This window comes from Nyctereutes procyonoides, unplaced genomic scaffold (assembly GCF_905146905.1).
Source record: "Nyctereutes procyonoides isolate TBG_1078 unplaced genomic scaffold, NYPRO_anot_genome, whole genome shotgun sequence".
In the NCBI taxonomy this organism is placed as follows: domain Eukaryota; kingdom Metazoa; phylum Chordata; class Mammalia; order Carnivora; family Canidae; genus Nyctereutes; species Nyctereutes procyonoides.
The window spans coordinates 23,659,769-23,679,036 of record NW_026575024.1 but is presented as its reverse complement, the minus strand read 5'-3'; the positions used below and the strand labels follow the sequence as shown (position 1 = coordinate 23,679,036).

At 51.6% G+C, this 19,268-nt stretch overlaps 2 protein-coding genes across 2 annotated transcripts in view; one reads left to right on the top strand and one right to left on the bottom strand.

Annotated features, from left to right (window-relative positions):
- Positions 1-17,776, top strand: part of MMP24 (matrix metallopeptidase 24) — a 46,529-nt gene extending 28,753 nt beyond the window's left edge. Inside the window, exons 6-10 of the mRNA XM_055344448.1 lie at positions 6,995-7,156; positions 8,886-9,100; positions 11,324-11,462; positions 12,875-13,141; positions 15,082-17,776. Of these exons, the coding sequence (XP_055200423.1) occupies positions 6,995-7,156; positions 8,886-9,100; positions 11,324-11,462; positions 12,875-13,141; positions 15,082-15,419 (1,121 nt within the window). The 3' untranslated portion in view covers positions 15,420-17,776. The remainder of the gene's footprint in view (positions 1-6,994; positions 7,157-8,885; positions 9,101-11,323; positions 11,463-12,874; positions 13,142-15,081) is intronic.
- Positions 17,102-19,217, bottom strand: MMP24OS (MMP24 opposite strand). Its single transcript, XM_055345574.1, has 2 exons — positions 18,728-19,217; positions 17,102-18,650 (listed from the first exon to the last, which is right to left on the bottom strand). Exon 2 carries the CDS (start codon positions 18,645-18,647, stop codon positions 18,450-18,452), a length of 198 nt encoding a protein of 65 aa, XP_055201549.1. The 5' UTR covers positions 18,648-18,650; positions 18,728-19,217; the 3' UTR covers positions 17,102-18,449.
- Between the last annotated feature and the right edge of the window lie 51 nt (positions 19,218-19,268).

Below are 19,268 nucleotides of genomic sequence, written 5' to 3'. Positions count from 1 at the left end.
AGTAATAATACTCTTCAGCTTGCAAAAGAGTTACTCATCAGTATTTCCTCCTAAGGCACTTGGAGGCAAGTGTACATCATTAGTACATCAGTAAGGAGGCAAGTATACATGATTACACCCATTTTTAAGATAAAGGGCTTGGGACTGAAATGGCATAGCTAGTAGCAGACAGCACTAGGTCTCAAACCACAGCTCAACTACTTGGCTGTGTGACTAAGGGGCAAATGATTCACTCTCAGTCTCCTTGTATATAAAGTGAGGGACTAGATTAGGTGATCTCTAAGAACCCCTCCAACACTAGTGTAACATGATACACAGCCTGGGGCTCGGGTGAAGGTGGGTATCCAAACATTTAAATAAAAAAGACATAGTCTCTACCCTCTGATAGTCCACAGTTGAGTGGGGGAAACAATGTGTACATAAGTAACTGTCACAAAGTGGACTACTGAAGGATGTGGCAGAGATAACAAGAAAATAAGAAAATGCAGAGGGAGGCTGGAGGAGAAAGGGATAGAGGATTCTGGCTTTTAGATGAAAGAGGTAACGATTAGCAAGTTATATTCTAAGGCCCATGTCAAGTGCTTTCCACATACTATGTAATATGTATATATTATTATTATCAACCGCATGTTACATATAGGTAAACCAAGGTATGTAGAAACATTAAATAGTCTTCCTATAGTCCCATAGTCTGTGAATGGTGAAACAAGGCTCTGAACCCAGGCATTATGACTCCAGAGCACTTCTTAATTTTTATTTATTTTATTTTTTTTAAGTAACCTCTACACCCAACATGGGGCTCAAACTCATGATCCTAAGATCAAGAATTGCATGTTCTACTGACTAAGCCAGCCAGGCGCCTCTGGAGCACACTCTTAGCTACCAAGCTAAGTTTCCATGGTTCTCAAACTGCAGGGCACACCAGAATCACCCAGAACTTTAAAGAATGCACATTCCAGGTTCCAGGCCCCTAACCTCTTGCTATTCAGATTCTCTGATTCTGGGGTCAGGCTGGAGAATTTGCATTTGGTGTAATAAATTCCCCCAGGGACTTCTGATATAAGTGTCCCATCACCTTGAGCAACACTGTCTTGGTTCCCAGAATCTCCCTAACTTGCCTGATCATAAGAATCATCTGGGGTTCTTGTTATAAACAGATTCCTAGGCCCTTCCCCTGAGCGTTCTGATTTTTAAACTTAGGCACGTTTGGGAAACACAAGGAGTTCTTTTTTCTTGGCTGTGCTTTGGGGTGAGAGCAGACACTTACAGGCGCATTTCTTCAGAGGCTGAGTCTGGTGTCTGTGGATGGGGACAGCCTCCTTGAGAACATTTTAGACCATTGTGTAGATCAGGGATCGGCAGCTCTTGGCTTATCTGTGGTTTGACCAAGGCTCAGCCTCAGCAAAGATTTGAAACTGCTAAATTTCTCTTTGTCCCTTGCCCTCTTCAAATGCTGGTCCTCTTTCCTATCCAGGACCATTTCCTCGGTCTGGTTATCTCTTTCCTTGTGTGCTTCTTGGCTTTCTGAACAGCTATTCTTTCTCCCCTTTTTGATTCTTGAATCAGTGTCAATGAACGGCTGTCTGTGCTGATAAAATGCAAGGAGAAGAAACTAACCTTTTTGAGCCCTGTTATGTGCCAGGCACTGTCAGCTGACAGGATTTTAGTTATATCCCTTATAGAGGCAAATGACTTCTTTCTTGAAGGGATATTGGCTGGAGGAGGCACTGGAAAGACACTCCTAACAACCCTGTCCCCTTCCCAGCTCTGAGGTTTGTACAGCCTGCAAGGCTTCCTTGCTGTTGAAGACCTTGGGCCCAGTCTCAAAATCCTAAGAACTTCTGGTGGTCTATGTGGAAAGGAGCTGGGACCTGTAGATGGACACTATCCCAGCATCCTCTTGTCTGTCCCACCACATCCTGATGGACAGCTGCCAATTCCGATAGATCATCCAAGATGGCCCATGTCTTCTTTGGACAAGGGTCAGGACTTTTCCATGCCCTGGAAAGTCAAACATGAACTGTTCAGATGCAGCTCCTGACCACAGCAATGGGCCCCTGACAGGTAAAATGGAATGCAGAGGGTTGCCCTAGGACAGTTTCTGGAAGGAGATGAAAGGAATCAAGATTTATGGAGCACCTGAATATTATCTCATTTAATTTCCACATAAATTCAGCCAGGGAGTAAGTGGAGCCTCCTGGGAACTTTGTGTTTATTGGTTTGCTTCTCTCTTCTAAATTTCCATATGGAAAACTTCAAACTCACAAAAGAAGGGAGAATGATAATATGAACCCCCAGGTACCCATTGCCTTGCTTTGGCAATTATCCATATGATGTCACTACCATCTCACCTTACCTCCCCCTGCCACTGTTATTTCCTGGCTGATATATTTTAAAGAAAATCCTTGGCACAATATCATTTCACCTGTAAATACTCTAGGATATACATCTAATGGGTTATTTTTAACACAACCACAAAACTATTATCAAACCCAACAAAATTATCAATAATTTCTTAAAATCCAATTCCCAGTTTGGGTCTATTTCCAAAAATTACCTCAAAAATGTCCTTAAGCTGATTCCTTGCATCCAGATCCAGACAATATCCACATGTCACACATGGTTGACATGTCTCTTAAGTCATTTTCATTTACAGCAGTCAGCTTGCTTCCCCACCCCCGACTCTGCCAATATTTGCTGAAGAAACCAGGTCACTTGTCCTGAGTAGTCATTTGGCTCGATGAGATTCGGATTCACTTTTAACACATCTCCCTTCCTCCTATATCCTGAATATTAGCCAATAGACCTACAGGCCTGACTAGACTCACTTTTTGGCAAGAGCTTCCTAAGAGGTCCCTGTCTTCCCTCTTGCACTGCCATCAGGATGCACAGATGATGCAGGCTGTCCCACTGTTAGAGGCTCTAAGGTTGAGCAGCTGCTCCAGATGGGTCAGCCTGATCCACTCACTATAATATTCACCTGCGGGACTTTTTTTTTTTAAGATGTATTTATTTATTTATTTATTTATTTATTTATTTATTTATTTATTTATTTATGATAGACATAGAGAGAGAGAGAGGCAGAGACACAGGCAGAGGGAGAAGCAGACTCCACACCGGGAGTCCGACGTGGGACTCAATCCCGGGACTCCAGGATCGCACCCTGGGCCAAAGGCAGGAGCTAAACTGCTGAGCCACCCAGGGATCCTCTGCGGAACTTTATTAAAAAAAAAAAAAATGTTGCCTAAGTCCTAACCCCAAACTTCTGAATCAGAAGCTCCTCCATCTATGTTTAAAAGGCTCTCCTGGAGAACTACTGGATTGTAAGGGTAGAAGGGTGATTCTGATTCTCCATGTCATTGGAGTCTGTGTGAAGGGCAATGTCTGGCAAAGTCTGGCCCACTGTACCCTCTAGCTGATCTCAGGGGCTGCTTCCAGGCACCTTCTGTCCTCATCTGCTTCATTGAGTCAAGCACTGATATCTGAGTTCATTAAGCTCTGGTGAAAAGGGAGCCCAGCCCTGAGGAAGATAGGAAGAGTCATTGAAACCAGCCCTTCACAGAGTAGAGTCCGTCTGCAGTGACTTCTATGACTCTTCTCACCCGGAATTAGACCAGGCAGGGACCGTAATCTCCCTTTAACAGATGAGGAAAGTAAAGTTCAAAGTGGTCATAAAAATTCACACAGTAAGTGGCAGAGCCAGGTGTGAACCCAGGAGTCTGAATTTTTAATAATTGCCCCATGTGATTCTGCTGCAGGTGGTCCAAGGACCACACGTGGAAAATTACTGACCATTTGGCACTGTTCCATCTGGCTGCTGTTACCTAGCCCTGTCACGCACAAAACTTGCCCTCAAGGAGCTCACAGTCCTGGGGCAGAAGAGAGTGTGTGCTACTGGCTGTAACGTACAGTAGAAAAGGGTCAGTGCCATAAAGGTGGTTCAGATAAACTACTGAGAGAGTAGAGGAGGATGCGCGCACTGCCAGTGGGGGAGATCAAGGAAGTCTTCCTGGAAGATGTGGCAATAAGCTGAACTTTGAAGGAAAAGTAAGGTTATTCTGGGTGGAGGGGACAGCATTGGCAAAAGAATAGAGGCCAAGGGAAATGTTATAACCTTTCAGCATTGGAGGGGTCAATGAGATAGGGCTTACCAAATATGGAAATCCAAGCAAAGGAAATGAAGCAAAGACAAGGTATGCTTGAGTAGCTTAGTAGGAGTTTTGGGTACTTGCTAGGAGGCCCTAGGACTTGAGCTTCCAACCCATAGGAGCACTCCCTATTGGGGATGGTGATCCTTACACACAGTTCAATGTGACCCTGCTAGTTAATAGTGACCTGTAGTTCTGAGTGTTTTACAGACCTTGCCTCACTGACTTTACCCCCATTCTTAGGATGAAGCTACAGATATTCCCTGTATTTCACAGAGGAAGAGATTTAAAATGTCCCACTGCTGCGACATGACGGTGTTAGGATTCACGTCAGTCTGGCTCCCTCAGACTGCACTTCTGACGACTCTGCTTCCTTGCTTCTCACCCTCTTGGAGGGCGAAGACCCTAACAGTCTCCTGCCCACTAAGTACTGGGATCTTCTCCATCCCTATGCTCTTCCCCTCACAAGCTCCAGGGTTTTGTTTTGTTTTGTTTTTTTTTTCCTGCCTCTCTCTCCTTTCTTTCCATCTCCCCAGAGTAGCCCCCACAGAACAGGTGCACTGGGATGCCAGTTCCCCAGCTCCTCTCTGCCTTTTGGTCCCTGGAATAAACCGACAATCCTCTTCCCTTCAAGGGCTTCCTCCTGTTCTCTGCAGAGACCCAGGCACAGAGGCTACCAGAGTAATAGACACAGGCTGAGGACAAAGGTTTAGAGTCTTGCCAATTTCTCAGAGCCCTGCTCCCTGGTTCCCAGCGGAGATCCCTGTGGATGCCCCCTGAGAAAGAGACTGGTCAGGAGACAAGAGGGCCGAACAGCTTGTCCCAGGTCAAAGAACAGGCCAGGAGCTGAGCCAGGCAGGACCAGCCCCCAGGAAGCAGAGCTGCCTTCCGCTGGCTCTAGTAGCTGCCTTTGTTTGGGATGGAGCTGAGAGATGAGCTCACCCTTCCCCGCTGCCAGAGGAATCAGGACCTGAGGAAGGAACTGGGGGCGGCCTGGTCTCCTCCTGCCAGCTTGCCCTTCCCCAGCAGAAGGCCAGCCCCAGGCTCTTGGCCAACCTTGCACTGATCTTGCCCATCCCAACTTCACTGAAGACACTAGTGGTGTCAGCAGAGAGGCAGGCATGCACACGTCTGGTTCTGCCCCATAAAACCCTTCTCTCTTCCCAAGACCTTAACCAGAAAGGCCAGAGACAATTCCCAGCCCCATCTGACCCTTACAGGGCCCTCAACTGGGCTGGACTGGGCAACTTTGCCAGTGACACTGGAGCCAAAGTAGGCACCGGAACTCCTGACCACCTCCTGGGCTCTTGGCAACCTCCCCTGGACTTTAAGGTGGCAGGAATGAGCTGCAACCTGCCTTAGGGCTGGGCAATGAGAGGCAGAGCTCAAATACCAGAGGTCAAGGCAAGCAAGAGTTTGTAACTAGACAGACATGGATCAGGACTATTGGTATAACAGCCCACCCAACTTCCTGTTCCTTGTTCCTTCCCCAAAGTTGGAGTTACTTAATCTCCTTCCCCAATATCAGGCCTTGTTCTGTCCCAAGCCTGATCCAGAGGCTCCGAGGAGCTGGCCTAAGAATATCTGGTAGCTGGAACCCCACTGGCCTTGTGCTTCCTTTCTGGTCAGTGGGCTTATTCCAGGCACCAAGCTTCCATCTTATGTATGCTAACAACAGCTACTATGCAGCACCATGCCCTTTACACATATTATCTTATCCAATCCTCAAAAAACCCTATGAAGTAGGTATGATCTCTTCATTTTACAAGTGAAGACATTGAGGCTCAGAGGGTAGACCTTCTGGCCAAGCTCACAGAGCTAGTGGGGGTAGATAGAGTTGGGAATGAAGGAGTCCATCTGGCTCAGGGGCCCACGCTCACTACCACTGTGCCATGTTGCCACTTCAGCTTTGTGCTCAGGATCCCGTGTCCCACTTTCAGCACCTGGATCTTGTTGTTTTCACTCACATTTGAGTCCCTGCCTTGATCTTGGCCATGGTTCAGTTCTTTCAGGACTGAGGTCTTGCTGGATTGGGCCAAGGGCCCCGCACTCAGGCCTGCCTGCCCCTGGGCCTCCTGATGCGGACTGTCAGCCTGCCACCCCCAGACCTCCCCTCTGCTTGTCCTACTCCCTCCCCTGGCTTGGCCCTCTTCATCTCTCACCCAGACCTTTCCACCAGCTTCCAAACCAGCCCCACCGACGCCCTACCTCTGGTCTCCCTCTCCTCTCATTCCTCCCCCAGCCACAGAGCAGCCAGAATGACTCATCATGTTGCCACCCCCACTCTTGCTTAAACCCCCCACTGGCTAAGAAGCCAGTCCAAATTCCTTTGCGTGGCATCACAGAGCCCCACTTGCCAGCCTGGCTGACCTCATCTCTCTCTGCCCTCCCCTTGTGCTTTGTTCCAGAGCCAAGTGGAATGAGCCTGCTTGTCCCTGGATCTTGTTTATAGCGTTCCCTCTGCCAGGAATGCCGCCCCCTCCCCTCCCTCTCCTACTCTGAATCCATTCTCCTGACTAACTTTTTACCTTCTAAGAGTCGACTTAAACTTCACCCTTTTGAAGCCTTCCCTGAATATCTTTAAGTCACTCCTCCCTTTTCAGAATCCTCTCTTGACCCTTACTATTAAAGTACCTGGAACATGAATCGCACTTATTTTGTTTCTCTCTCCAAATCCACCCCCTATATGGAGAGTTCCAAAAGGCAGGACTGTGTATGATTTCTGTTAGATCCCAGTGTCTGGCACAGAGCCTGGCACAAAGCCTTTTTGCTTAGTGTTTGCTGAAGCAATGGATTGACTGATACGAGTGGGTGCCCTGGGCACCTCTCCACCCCCCTCTCCACAGGGAATGACCTCTTCTTGGTGGCTGTGCATGAGCTGGGCCACGCGCTGGGACTGGAGCACTCAAATGACCCCAGCGCCATCATGGCGCCCTTCTACCAGTACATGGAGACACACAACTTCAAACTGCCTCAGGATGATCTCCAGGGCATCCAGAAGATCTATGGTGCGTGGCAGGGGAGAGGGGGCCATGGCTTCTTCTTTGGGGATGGACTGTGATGACCTGCTTGAGGGGTGGGGTGTGGGGGGCACAGACATCCATCAGCACACCACAAGAGTTTTTTTCATAAACAAGACAGAACGAGAAGATAGACTGGTATCTTGATAAGATATGAAAGTCCTGCTATTATGCCTCCCTCCTAGCTCTTTTGTTCACACTGGTATGCGAAGGTCTTGTTCTTATCAAGTCAGTTGAATGGGAAGACCAGTTTACTTGAGCAAATGCACTGCAGCCTAGCACAGGTGCCTCAGCCCCCAGGCTCCCTCTGGAGGCCCTGAGAACCTCACAGAACAGATGGCCCCAACCAGAACCGTGGAGGATGAGCAGGATCTTCTAAGTGAAGCAGTGGAGGACCAAACAGGGGAGGTAGGGACTGGAGGGATTTTGAAAGTGGACTGGACAGGATTTGCTGATAGATCAAACATGGGGGTAAGGGTCAAGGACAACACCAAGATTTCTGGCTAATTGTGAGGGCGAAAGGATTTACTAGTTTGTTGCTCAGAGATCTGGGCTGGGATATTGATTTGGAATCTTTGGTGTCCAATTTTTAACCACTAGCCACATGTGACTACTGAAGTTTAAACTTATATTAACTAAATTTGTATTAGTTAGAATTAAATAACAATTCAGTTCCTCTGTCACACTAACAACTAGTCATTGCAAGTGCTCAACAGCCACGTATGGCTGGAGGGTACTGTATTGGGCAGTACAGATATAGAATATTTCTACTATCACTGAAAGTCCCTTTGGACAGCTCCAACATAGAGGAGCCATGAACCTAGGTGACATTACTCAGGGTGGTGATTCTTAACTAGGGGACTTGTTGGAATTACCTTGGAATTTCAGTAAAAAGTGCCCACATTCTCAGAGACCGGGTTCTAATTGGTCTGGAGAGCCTTCTAAGCATCAAGACTTTTAAAAGCTCTCCTGGTGATCTTATTTTGCCGCCCAAGTAAGAACATTGACCTAGGACAAATACAGAGAGAAGAGGACCCAGAAGCACTCTCACCTTTAGAGTAGGGTGGGTGAGGAAAGGCTGCCAGCAAAGGAGGTAGAGAAGGAACAGCCCATGAAGTAGAAAGAAACCCAAGTCAGTATAGGCTCCTGGAAAAGTGCTTCTATGATCTTGCTACTCCAAGTGTGGGCCTCAGACCAGCAACGCTGGCATCACCTGAGAGCCTGAAGAAATGCAGAATTGCAAGCCACCCCCAGACCCTCTGAGTCATAGTCTGAATTTTATCAAGATCCCTGAATAATTCAGATGCATATCAGAGTTTGAGTCAGTAACCCTTGGATCTGGCAACATGGAGGTCACTGGAGATCTTGACAGACAGGGCAGAAGGTGTCTTGGAGCAGCATAAGGAAGAAGGGGAGAGAGAGTGAGGCTGGCGTGTGTGAAGAGGGCAGAGGAAGATGGTATGGGACACAGAATCTAAGAAAGGACATGCTCTCTCATATAATAGAAGACACAAGATTTAGAGGTGGAAAGATGAGAGTTCCATTTAATGGTGATTTTCATCTATTTTCTCAAAGATTGGGGGAGAGTAAAAAAAATGGGAGAAGGAACAGGGGGCTGGACGGTGACAGATCCCAAAGCTGCCTGGGTGGTGACAAGGCCCTGACAGGGGAGGCAGGGAATGGCTGGCTCTGTCTAAAATGCAGCCCCTCTCTCCAGGACCTCCAGCCGAGCCCTTGGAGCCCACAAGACCACTCCCCACACTCCCCGTCCGCAGGATCCACTCACCGAGTGAGAGGAAGCATGAGCGCCAGCCCAGGCCCCCTCGGCCGCCCCTGGGGGACCGGCCATCCACACCGGGTGCCAAACCGAACATCTGTGATGGCAACTTCAACACGGTGGCACTCTTCCGTGGTGAGATGTTTGTGTTTAAGGTAAGGCCAGTTGACTGGCAACACCTGGATGGTCCCCTCCCACTCCTTCCCCTTTTGCAGAGCAGGAGAAGGTGGACGCTCTGGGATTAGGCCCATTTGGGGCCTGGATGGCAGCTGGCCCAGTGGCCAGGACATGGGGTCCCTTTCTGGTGCTGCCAGGTGAATTGTTTCTAAGAGGGAGGCAGGTCAACTGATAATCCTACACCCTCGCAGGGGTAATGCTGGGGGAAAGTAAGTGCTGGAGACCTGCTTTTGGTTTGTGACTTTCGGCAAGTCACCTCCTTTAGGGACTTCAGTTTCTCCATCTGAAAGCTGGGAGTCATTTCCCTAATGAAGGATGTATGAAGATCGAAGGAGCGCATGACGGTGAAGATAGCAGCTTGGTGTAGGGGCTGGCACAGGGTGACTGAGTCTGTCTCTGGATCCTGGCAGGGCTGAGAGGCCAGTACTGAGGGATACCTGATAGAAAGCTGGCTAGGCTATGTCTTGTCACTTGTCCTATTCCTGTCACTCTAGCCATGGACAGACCAGGTGGCAGCCTGTTTGGTTGGTGTGTTGCAGATTCTGAGACCGTATTTGGAATGCAGGATTTTGATTAGGAAGTACCTTTGGGATCAACATTTGTGGGAAGGAGGGAAGAAAGCAAATTGGGCAGAAGGAGAAAATAAGCAGCAACTAGGTTCACTGCAGAGTTGGCTGCTCCCACAGAGAGTTCTGGAGCTGGAATGGCCCATCAGAGTCTTCCCACATCCAGCCCCACATAGCTGAGGCTTGGTACCCCTGTTTCATTCAGTCATTGGATGAGAAAGGGTATGACCTTGGGAGAGCTCTGTGAGGTCGAGGCCATCCCCAGAGAGGCTGGAAGTTGAAAACAGCCTGGTGACCACACGCTGGCCACGAGGACAGTGAACCCTCCACTGAAGAGGCTCTGGCCAGTGTGTCTCCATCACACTGCGTGGCTGTGGGGGGCTGCCCCACTCCTCTCAAGTTTTCCAAGCAAGCTTTGAGTGCTGAGCAAGAATCAAGCAACCTGGGCCAACGTCAATCCTGCCTTTCACAGCATAGCTCTAGGAAAGTCATTTGGCTTTCCTTAATATGCTGTATATTTCAGATCTACTAGCAGATTTGTGAAAGTCAAACTAAGATTTAAAAAACTCAGTGTGGGGATCCCTAGGTGGCGCAGCAGTTTGGCGCCTGCCTTTGGCCCAGGGTGCGATCCTGGAGACCCGGGATCGAATCCCACGTCAGGCTCCCGGTGCATGGAGCCTGCTTCTCCCTCTGCCTGTGTCTCTGCCTCTCTCTCTCTCTCTCTCTGTGTGTGTGACTATCAGAAAAAAAAAAAAAATTAAAAAACTCAGTGTGAACGCTCTGTAAAACACCTTAAAAAATAAACTTTCCTAGGTTTTATGCCAGCTTTTACGAATCACATTCATTAGTCTGCATTCTGATCCCCTGCACTGAACTGTTCTAGGCAAGTCTGGGTTTTATCATCCCCATTTACAAACGTGAAAACTGAGGTCCTGGTAGGTGATAATAGGCCTTTCCCAGACTGCCTACTGTGCTGCACACACACAAGACACTAGTTTCAAGAAGAGGGCTTTATGAGACTCTTGGCCTACTGAGCTGCCATTTATTCAACATCAGCTATGTACCCTGTGCTGTTCTAGGCACTTGATCCATAATCTCTCATCTGATCCCCATCATTACCCCCATCTGAAGGTGAGGCGCTTGAAGTGCTGTGCTCACGGTCATGTGGCTCTGAGTGGAGGAATCCAAATACACACCCAGGTCTTGAGGGATTCCCACGGCTTGCTTCCCAGGGTCCCCGCACTGCTGGGTGGAGCCCGCTGGTGAGGAGTGGCCAGCCTGGGGAGGGGTTGGCTGATGTCAGTGACTCTCTGCTGCCCTCATGTGGCCACTCCAGGCCTGGGCATCATCCCTTCCAGCTCCTCCACACCTCATCCCTGTACCAGGCCTGTCTGTTGTCTGTCTCATGGCCCCTCAGGCATCAGAGCCATCAGGAGGCTTATATGAAAAGAGTTAATGGGCATCCTGTCTTCCTCAGGGCACTTGAAGCTAGTAGTAGATGGATAGACATCACAGAGGGTTCCAAGGCTGGGCCCACGGGAAGATTTGGGGTTATTGGGGCTTGAGCCCCAGGGCAGAGATCACTAGGTTGAGGCAGGGCCTGCTATGCCTTTTTCTCCTCCTGTTAATCCCCAGGATCGATGGTTCTGGCGCCTGCGCAATAACCGGGTACAAGAAGGCTACCCGATGCAGATAGAGCAGTTCTGGAAGGGCCTGCCTGCCCGGATAGATGCAGCCTATGAAAGGGCTGATGGAAGATTTGTCTTCTTCAAAGGTAATACAGCCTGTGCTGAGAGACCTGGGACAGTTCCCTGACTTTTTTGGGACCTCCTTGCCCCATCTGTACACTGGAAGGGGTGGGGTCAGAAGCAGATGCTCTCCAAGGACCCCTTTAGCCCTAACAGAGACACTGGCTTCTGACAGGACAGATAAAGGTGCAGCAGGTGAAGCGCAGTCTGGGGGGAGTCGAGTCACAAAGTGATTGCTAAGGGTCTGTGTGTGCCCAGTTGGTGGGATAATGAGGCTCACCCACATGAAGCAGAGGATGGTCCAAGCACCTAAAGACCATGCAGTACTCCATCGGAGGCCATCTCCGCAGTTATGTAAGAGTTGGTTGGGAGGGGGTCACAGGCTGAAGGGGTCAGGGAAGGGGGTTGAGGAGCTAGCTTGTATGGCATGCCCATCTGGTGCTAGGTTGCTTCATTTTGATTATCTTGAGGTGGGCCCAGCCTCAGAAGGGTAAGATACAGATACTGAGATGTGAAGAAAGCAATCCAAGGGGAAGGGACAGCTTGGGTAACAGAGTAGTGTGGGAATGTGCATGTACATTGGAAGAGCTTAGAAGTTCCACTGACCAGCCATGGAGCCCCATATTGGAGAGTGGTGAGCAGTGGCCTGGAAAGGAAAGTTGGGGAGCATCCTGAGGAGTCTTGGTTTCCAGGCCAGAATGCAGTCCTGACCCACTAGATGTTTCTGAGCAGTGGAGAGCCAGAGGGCAGAGGCGGGGAGGCCATTTCTGAGTCAGCTGCTGCACAGGAGGGGAGCAAGTCGACAAGGCCCACACTGGGGAAGACCAGTGAGGCCAGAGTGGGGACAGTTAAGATGCAAAAGACCTCATGAGAGGCTGAACACTGAGAAGAGAAGGAAAGAAAGAGTCAAAGGTGAGGCCAGGACTTCTCATTGGGGACCGGGAGGCAGAAAGGTGATGAGGGAAGTAGCCCCCTGTGGAGGTGATGAGGAATTCTAGGAAGCCAATGTAGAAATGCTCAGAGGCTGGTGTGCATGGGATCAGGGTTCCTGGCTGTGGGGCTCAGGTCTGGTGGAAGTGGCTGTGAGCCCTCAGAGCTGGGTGTCACTGATGGAAGGTTGGGGAGTACTAATATGTGTGAAGCCACCGCAGTGGCTGAGGATACCCCAGAGAGGACAAATCACATGAGCCAACAGTGGGGTGGGGCACGGAGGCTGGGCAGCAGGAGGCCAGTTGCCCAGCATCTGTGGTGGCTAGCTTCTGGCTTCTTGCCTCCTTGCTCTGTGGGAGACAGAGGCTGTGGAGCAGGCCTCAGTTGTTTCCTCCGACACTCTGGCTATGAATGATTTCAGTCCTAGAAAATGGACATGTGGCACTAACCACGACCTCTGGTGCTAGGTGACCAGGGAAAGCTGATCCTGGGCTTCTCTTGGCTACAGGTGACAAGTACTGGGTGTTTAAGGAGGTGACGGTGGAGCCGGGGTACCCCCACAGCCTGGGAGAACTGGGGAGCTGTCTGCCCCGAGAAGGCATTGATACGGCTCTGCGCTGGGAACCTGTGGGGAAGACCTACTTTTTCAAAGGTGAACGGTACTGGCGCTACAGCGAGGAGCGGCGGGCCACAGACCCTGGCTACCCCAAGCCCATCACTGTTTGGAAGGGCATCCCACAGGCTCCCCAAGGGGCTTTCATCAGCAAGGAAGGATGTACGTAAGGACCTGGCTGTGTTGGGGGGGTGGTGTGATTTTATGTGGGTCTCAACAGGGCCCATGGGCATACTCTCAGGGCATCTTTGAGAAAGGTGCCTGATGTTAAAGACAACTGCCTCATATCTACCCAGGTTCACACAGTCAATTCATTCTCTTACCAGCTACCAAGTCACACTTCTCAGCTGCAGGGATGACTCACATTTGAGAGATGTTTTCACAGACTGACTTCACCCCTTCAGACAGCGTTTCTCAAGTAGTGGTGCTCAGATGTACTCTAGGGGTTCCCTGAGTTATCAAATCTGAAAAGCAATGATGGATATGGGTGCTTTCAAAGGTGCTTGTTTATAAGGCTTTAGGGCAGGCAGATGGAGAGAGAAGCCTTTTTTTACTTATGAGACATTTCCTAAGTTCCTCCTGGAGGCTAGGCTGGGAGCTTCCCACCAGACTACAAGCTTCGCCAGAAGAGGGGCTGGGTGTTGCCAGGTGCAGAGTGGGAGTTCATGAATGTTTGTTAAATACATTTCCCCTGATCTGGTCAAAAGCACAGACTCTGGAGCCTGGCTGGTTTCACGTCCCGCCTCCACCACTCACTAGGAGTTTGGTGCAAACCAGCCCAAAATTTTCCCAGCATCCTCATCTATCAGATGGGGGGTAATAATAGTACCTATCTCGACAGCATTTATAAGAATTAAATAAGATAAATTAAGTAGAGCACTTAGACAAACACCTAGTACATGGTCCCTGCCACATGAGTTTTAGCTGCTATTATCATTGACATCATCTTGTTGGTGTGTTTTATTTTATGTAGAACAACAGGAGTCATTCACTCACTGCACAGTAATTACTGAGAGCAGGCTTGTGTGGGAGAGCTGGGGAAGGAGCAGAAAACAACACTTGCATTGCATCCCTGGCTCCTAGTCTAGAGGCAGAAAACAACTAAGGTGGCAACAAACGCTCTAAGGGAAGGGAGTGCTTGTTGGGGTGGGATGGTGAGAGGGTGTGTTAGAGAGCATTGTTGGGAAGGGCTTTCCAAGGAGATGTCACTGGTAGGAAAGCCAGAAGTCTCAGGGGCAGAGCTGCTACTTGGTGGGTCTTCTGTGTACCTGACGCTTTACACATGTGTTCTCACTTTCTGGGAGCCTCAGAGACAGGTGACATCAAGGACTTTGGCCAATCAAAGTCCCAGGGTGGGGAGCTGTCCAATAGGAGAGTCTGAGTGAGTTGCTTTGCTATCTGTAGACTGGCTGGGCCCTGAAGGCTGTTGCTGGGAGCCTGCCCAGCCCCTCCACCTCTTTTCTTTCTAGGCCCTTCCCCAGCAGGGTCCCAGACACCCTGCATCTGTGTTGTAATGTGTGACAAACCAAAGAAAATCCATGATAACTGTGACAAGGTGGTGTCCGCTGTCAGCAAAAGGAGAAACCTTGCTCCCTGCCTCCCTTGCCTCAAGCAGAAGCTGGACTGAGGCCCTAGAGCTATGAAGGCAGTGCTGTCCAAGCCATAGTTTGGGAGTTGCTCTCACCCCTGCATGTGTGGGCAGCAGTGGGGGATGGTATAGGCACAGTGTGATCCCAAGCTATGGCAGGGAGGCACAAATTGGGACTTATCAATTCTACATAAAGCCCTCAGTGGCCTCTTAGCACCTTTGAGATGACAGGCTAGACTGCTCCAGGTCCTGGGCACACCTCTCTGCAACTCTGTGACCCTGCCACACTTTTGTAGAGTGTGCCAAGCACTGTCCTCCTCCCAACTTCAAGCCTTCCGACATGTTGCTCCCACCCCTTGATATGGCCACCTTCCTTCAGAGTTCCTCTTGTGACTCCAGGGCAGGAGAGATGCCCTTCTTCCATGCTGCTATAGCACCCTAAGCCCTCTCACAATGGGTCAGAGCAGGTGCAGGGAAGGGTCTGGGAGTGGTGATGCTGGCCATGTTTCTGCAGATTACACCTACTTCTACAAGGGCCGGGACTACTGGAAGTTTGACAACCAGAAACTGAGTGTGGAGCCTGGTTACCCACGCAACATCCTTCGTGATTGGATGGGCTGCAACCAGAAGGAGGTGGAGCGGCGGAAGGAGCGGCGGCTGCCCCAGGACGATGTGGACATCATGGTGACCATCAACGACGTACCAGGCTCTGTGAATGCCGTGGCCGTGGTCATCCCCTGCATCCTGTCCCTCTGCATCCTGGTGCTGGTCTACACCATTTTCCAGTTCAAGAACAAGGCAGGCCCTCAGCCTGTCACCTACTATAAGCGGCCAGTCCAGGAGTGGGTGTGAGCAGCCCAGAGCCCTCTCTGTCCACTCGGTCTGGCCAGCCAGACCCTTCCTCATCAGGGTCTGAGGCGCATCTCTGGCCACTGCCCACCTGGGCCAGCAGGGCCCTAGGCCAGGGGTCATGCAGCTGAAGTGGTAGGTACGTTGGCCTAGGCTGAGCATGGGGCAGGGAGTGATGGTGGCTGTGCCCCAGGGTGGGTGTCTGGCACCCAGCTGCCAGCCTTCTGTCCTGGGTAAACTGCTCCCTACCCGAGGGAATAGGCCAGGCCCCATCAGGAGGCAGGGACCATGCCAGGAGGAGGCCCTGTGGTCACTGAATCCTGTGGTATATCAATGAGGCACCACGGCTCCGTTCCTGGCTGGTCCCAGCACCTTCTGTGGAAGCCAGCACTAGCACTCTCAGCTCCATCTGGGAGATGCCACCAATCCTGGTCCCCTTTTGCCAACACCTGCTGGTCAGATGTCCCCCCACCCCCACCCCACTGTCCTCCAAGGCTATAAGACTCCTGCTGCCAACATGGTGGGCAAGAAGCCTGGGTTTCCCCTGCTGGCATTCAGCAGATCCCTCAGGAAACCTGCTCCACACATCAGGGTCTCCTCTGAGACCTAGGATTTAGGGTCACATGTTGCAGGCAGTGCTGTGGCCCAGCTGGGTCTGACAAGGACCCAGCTGTCACATCGTGAATATTTAAATGTCCTGTCACTACTGTTTTAAAAGTCCCATTCTGCAAAGGCTGCTTGAGGCATTAGGTGAATTAGAGGTGACTATCTTGGTGATGAGGCCAGCATGGCTGGCCCTCCCCCAGGAGATAAGGACCAAGGTGCTGCTAAGGCCACTCTAGTGCCCAGACACCCCAGGAGCTGGATTCTGCTCATGAGGCTGAAGGGCTGGGGCAAGAGCTGACCCCATTTCTGGAGGCTGATTTGAGTTGTGACCATCCTCCACTCCCCTGTCCCTCTCCCCACTCCCCCAGTCCCCAGCTCTGTTGCTTATGGCCTGGGTTCAACCTGACTAGGTAGGTTAGGCAGAAATGGCTCCAGGCCAACATTCTCATGGCTTTGGGGTAATGGGCCCAGGGCAGCCTTCTCAAGTGTTCAGAGCCCAAACTCCCAGGTACCCTGAGGCCAACTCAATATCTCAGCCTGGAAGCAGTGTTTATACAAGCTTGGCCCTTGCTTGACCTAGCTCACTGGGCCCATCCTGCACTGCTCTTTGCAAAGGGCACCCCAACTGGTAGCAGTCCCAGTGCTTGGGGCCCACCCTTCACGGTCTCTGGCAGAAATTCCTAGGGCTCAGCTTGCCTCTCTCCAACCTGGTGGAGGCAGCCCTTTTGCCTCTGAAAAGCCCTAGGCAAGACCAATGGGTTCAGTGGTGCCCCCTGGCCCTCTGCCAAAGCCAAAAGGAGGAATCAGTCCTCAGGGTGCTGGCGGAGCCTCAGATGCCATCCTGGCCCTCTGAGCCTGCATGAACCATGCTCCTTCCCTGTGGCCTCTGGGTTTTGGGTTGGCTTAACCTGTAGCAGACAGGGACTACTGTTGCCCTGGGAGCTGTCTTGAGCAAAATCTCTCTTGTCCCAGAGGCACCTCTGTGGGTCCACTGTGTTCCGTCATCATCTTTCTGTTTTTTCTCATTTTGGCCAAGGGCGGGCTCCCTGGGGCGGGTGGGGAACAACTGCAGAGATATTAGTGATTCATAGGTTTGTATAGTGTTTTATACTTTGCAAAGCACTTTATTAGCTCATACCTGTCCACTCACATGAAACTCGTGCAGGCCCTGGGAAGCCTAGGGTAACTCTCACCGTGCCCTCAAATAAAGCACAGAGAGGTTATTTCTCGCCCAGGCCATCAGGTGGGCTGGTTGGGCCTTGGGTCCCCACCTATGGACGCCTCTAGGGTCCAAGATGAGATCAGAAGGGTCTCTTTTATCCATCTCTTCCTGGCCTCCCTTCTCCCCTTTTAAGTCCCTCTCCACTCCTCAGGTTGGTGCTCTCACTTCTCGAAAGCTCTAGGCTCCCCAGGCTCCCCACTGGCTCCTGGTACTACCAAGGCCAGCTGAGAAAGAGCAGGAGATGGAGGCAGGCAGCGCAGGCTGCAGATGTGAGGGATGCAGGGCCAGGCCCGGAGAGGGCTCAGCCTGGAGGTTTCCAATCTCGGATTCTCCTGTCTTGTGGTCATCTGTTTGTCCATCACCCCAGGACAGGGCAGACAGACAGAGGGGCACAGCACTGGGGACCCCAGAGTCCAGCTTCCCCTCGGCCTGGGGAACATCACAGCATTTCAGTGTCAGTCACATTTTAAACTGATCAGCCTTTGTATAATGTTTTTTAAATCATTTCTAAATAAAACAAAAATACAGAGTGTGTTGTTTCTCTGGGATGTGAAAACAAGGATCAGGTTCTGGGAGTGGCCTTAAGAAGCTTCTGGGAAAAGGGGAACAGGGTGCTTTGGGACACACTCTGTCCCACACTTCTCATCTGCCAGGCCAGTGATCAGATATTTCCTCTCTCCAAAAGGCTGACCCCAGAGTTACTGGGGTTCCTAGAACACAGTGTGATAATGCCTCCCTGGGATCCAGGATGACAGAGCAACGTCTCCTAGGAGGAGTATGGGGAGGGTCACTGTAACTAGGTGTTCTCTGAAGCCAAGGCACATGGTGCCATAATTAAAGACAAAAGCAAAAGCTTCATTCTCAGCAATAAGGGACAGACCAGAGGAGGTCAGGTGAGCAGTCTTGAGGTCTTACCAGGAGTCCTGGCCTGGTTCTGGAAGCCAGGGCCAGGGAGGGCTGCCCCAGGACCCAGACCGCTGAAGAAGCTGCGGAGTGGGGCTGAACACGAAGGTTTGGGTGCAGGCCGGGAAGTGAACAAATTTGGGGGGAGCTAGAGGCGAGCCAGTGGCCTATGGTTCTCCGTGACCTCCTCGACTCTCCGAGGGTCTCCTGGGCGCCGGGGGTGGAAAGAGACACAGAGTTGAGCCAGGTGAGGCGGACAGAACGACAGTTGACAGCAGGCAGGAATTGCGGAGGGCGGCTTGTCAATACCAGGAGGTGCAGGCGATGAGGAAGCGCACATCGTCCAGCGGCCCCCAGGGACCGGGCTCAGGCTGAGGCCGCTCAGGAGCCTCGGGCGCCCCGGGCTGGGGCTGGGGCTGGGGCTGGGGCTGGGGCTGTGGCTCGGGCTGGGGTTGCACCGGCTCCGGGGCGCCCAGGCCGCCGCTCAGCCGAGCGCCCATGGTCTGTAAAGAGAGGTCGTCAGGTGCAGGTCAGCCGCACACCACCCATCCGCCCCGCCCCAGCCCGTCCGGTCCCTCACCTCGCGTCGCCCCAGCGTCGCCCGAGCTGCGGGTCTCCAGGTATCCCAGCGCCGCGCCCGGCGTCCGCGCTGCGCTAACCCGCCGCCGACGCCGGGAACGCCGGATGTGTGACCTCACCACGCACTGGCCCCGCCCACCAGCAAGCCGCCAACACTGCTCCTCTGTCCCGGGGGCCCCGCCCCAGACACAAATGACTCAACGGGCGCTTCCGGCTCGACCCACTGGGGTACTGAAGTAAGTTGTTCAGAGGACGTCCAGGGCACTGGGCGGCCAGATCGGCAACCTCCGTCCATCTCGGCCCAAGAAGACAAGACTGCCGTGTAGCCAGGTGCCCCAGACTCCCTACAGTTCCTCATACCGCCCAGAGGAGAGCTGGAACAGATCCCCATCCCTTGAAGCCCAGAAGTATGAGGTTGAAGTTCTGTGGAAAATGAGAGAACTCCAGTGGAGAGTGCTTCTTCTTGCCCTGGGAGGGAGCCACCCGTCCTGATCATGGGGGAAGGAGGGTGGGCGACTGAAACTGAAGGGTGTGTGTGCATC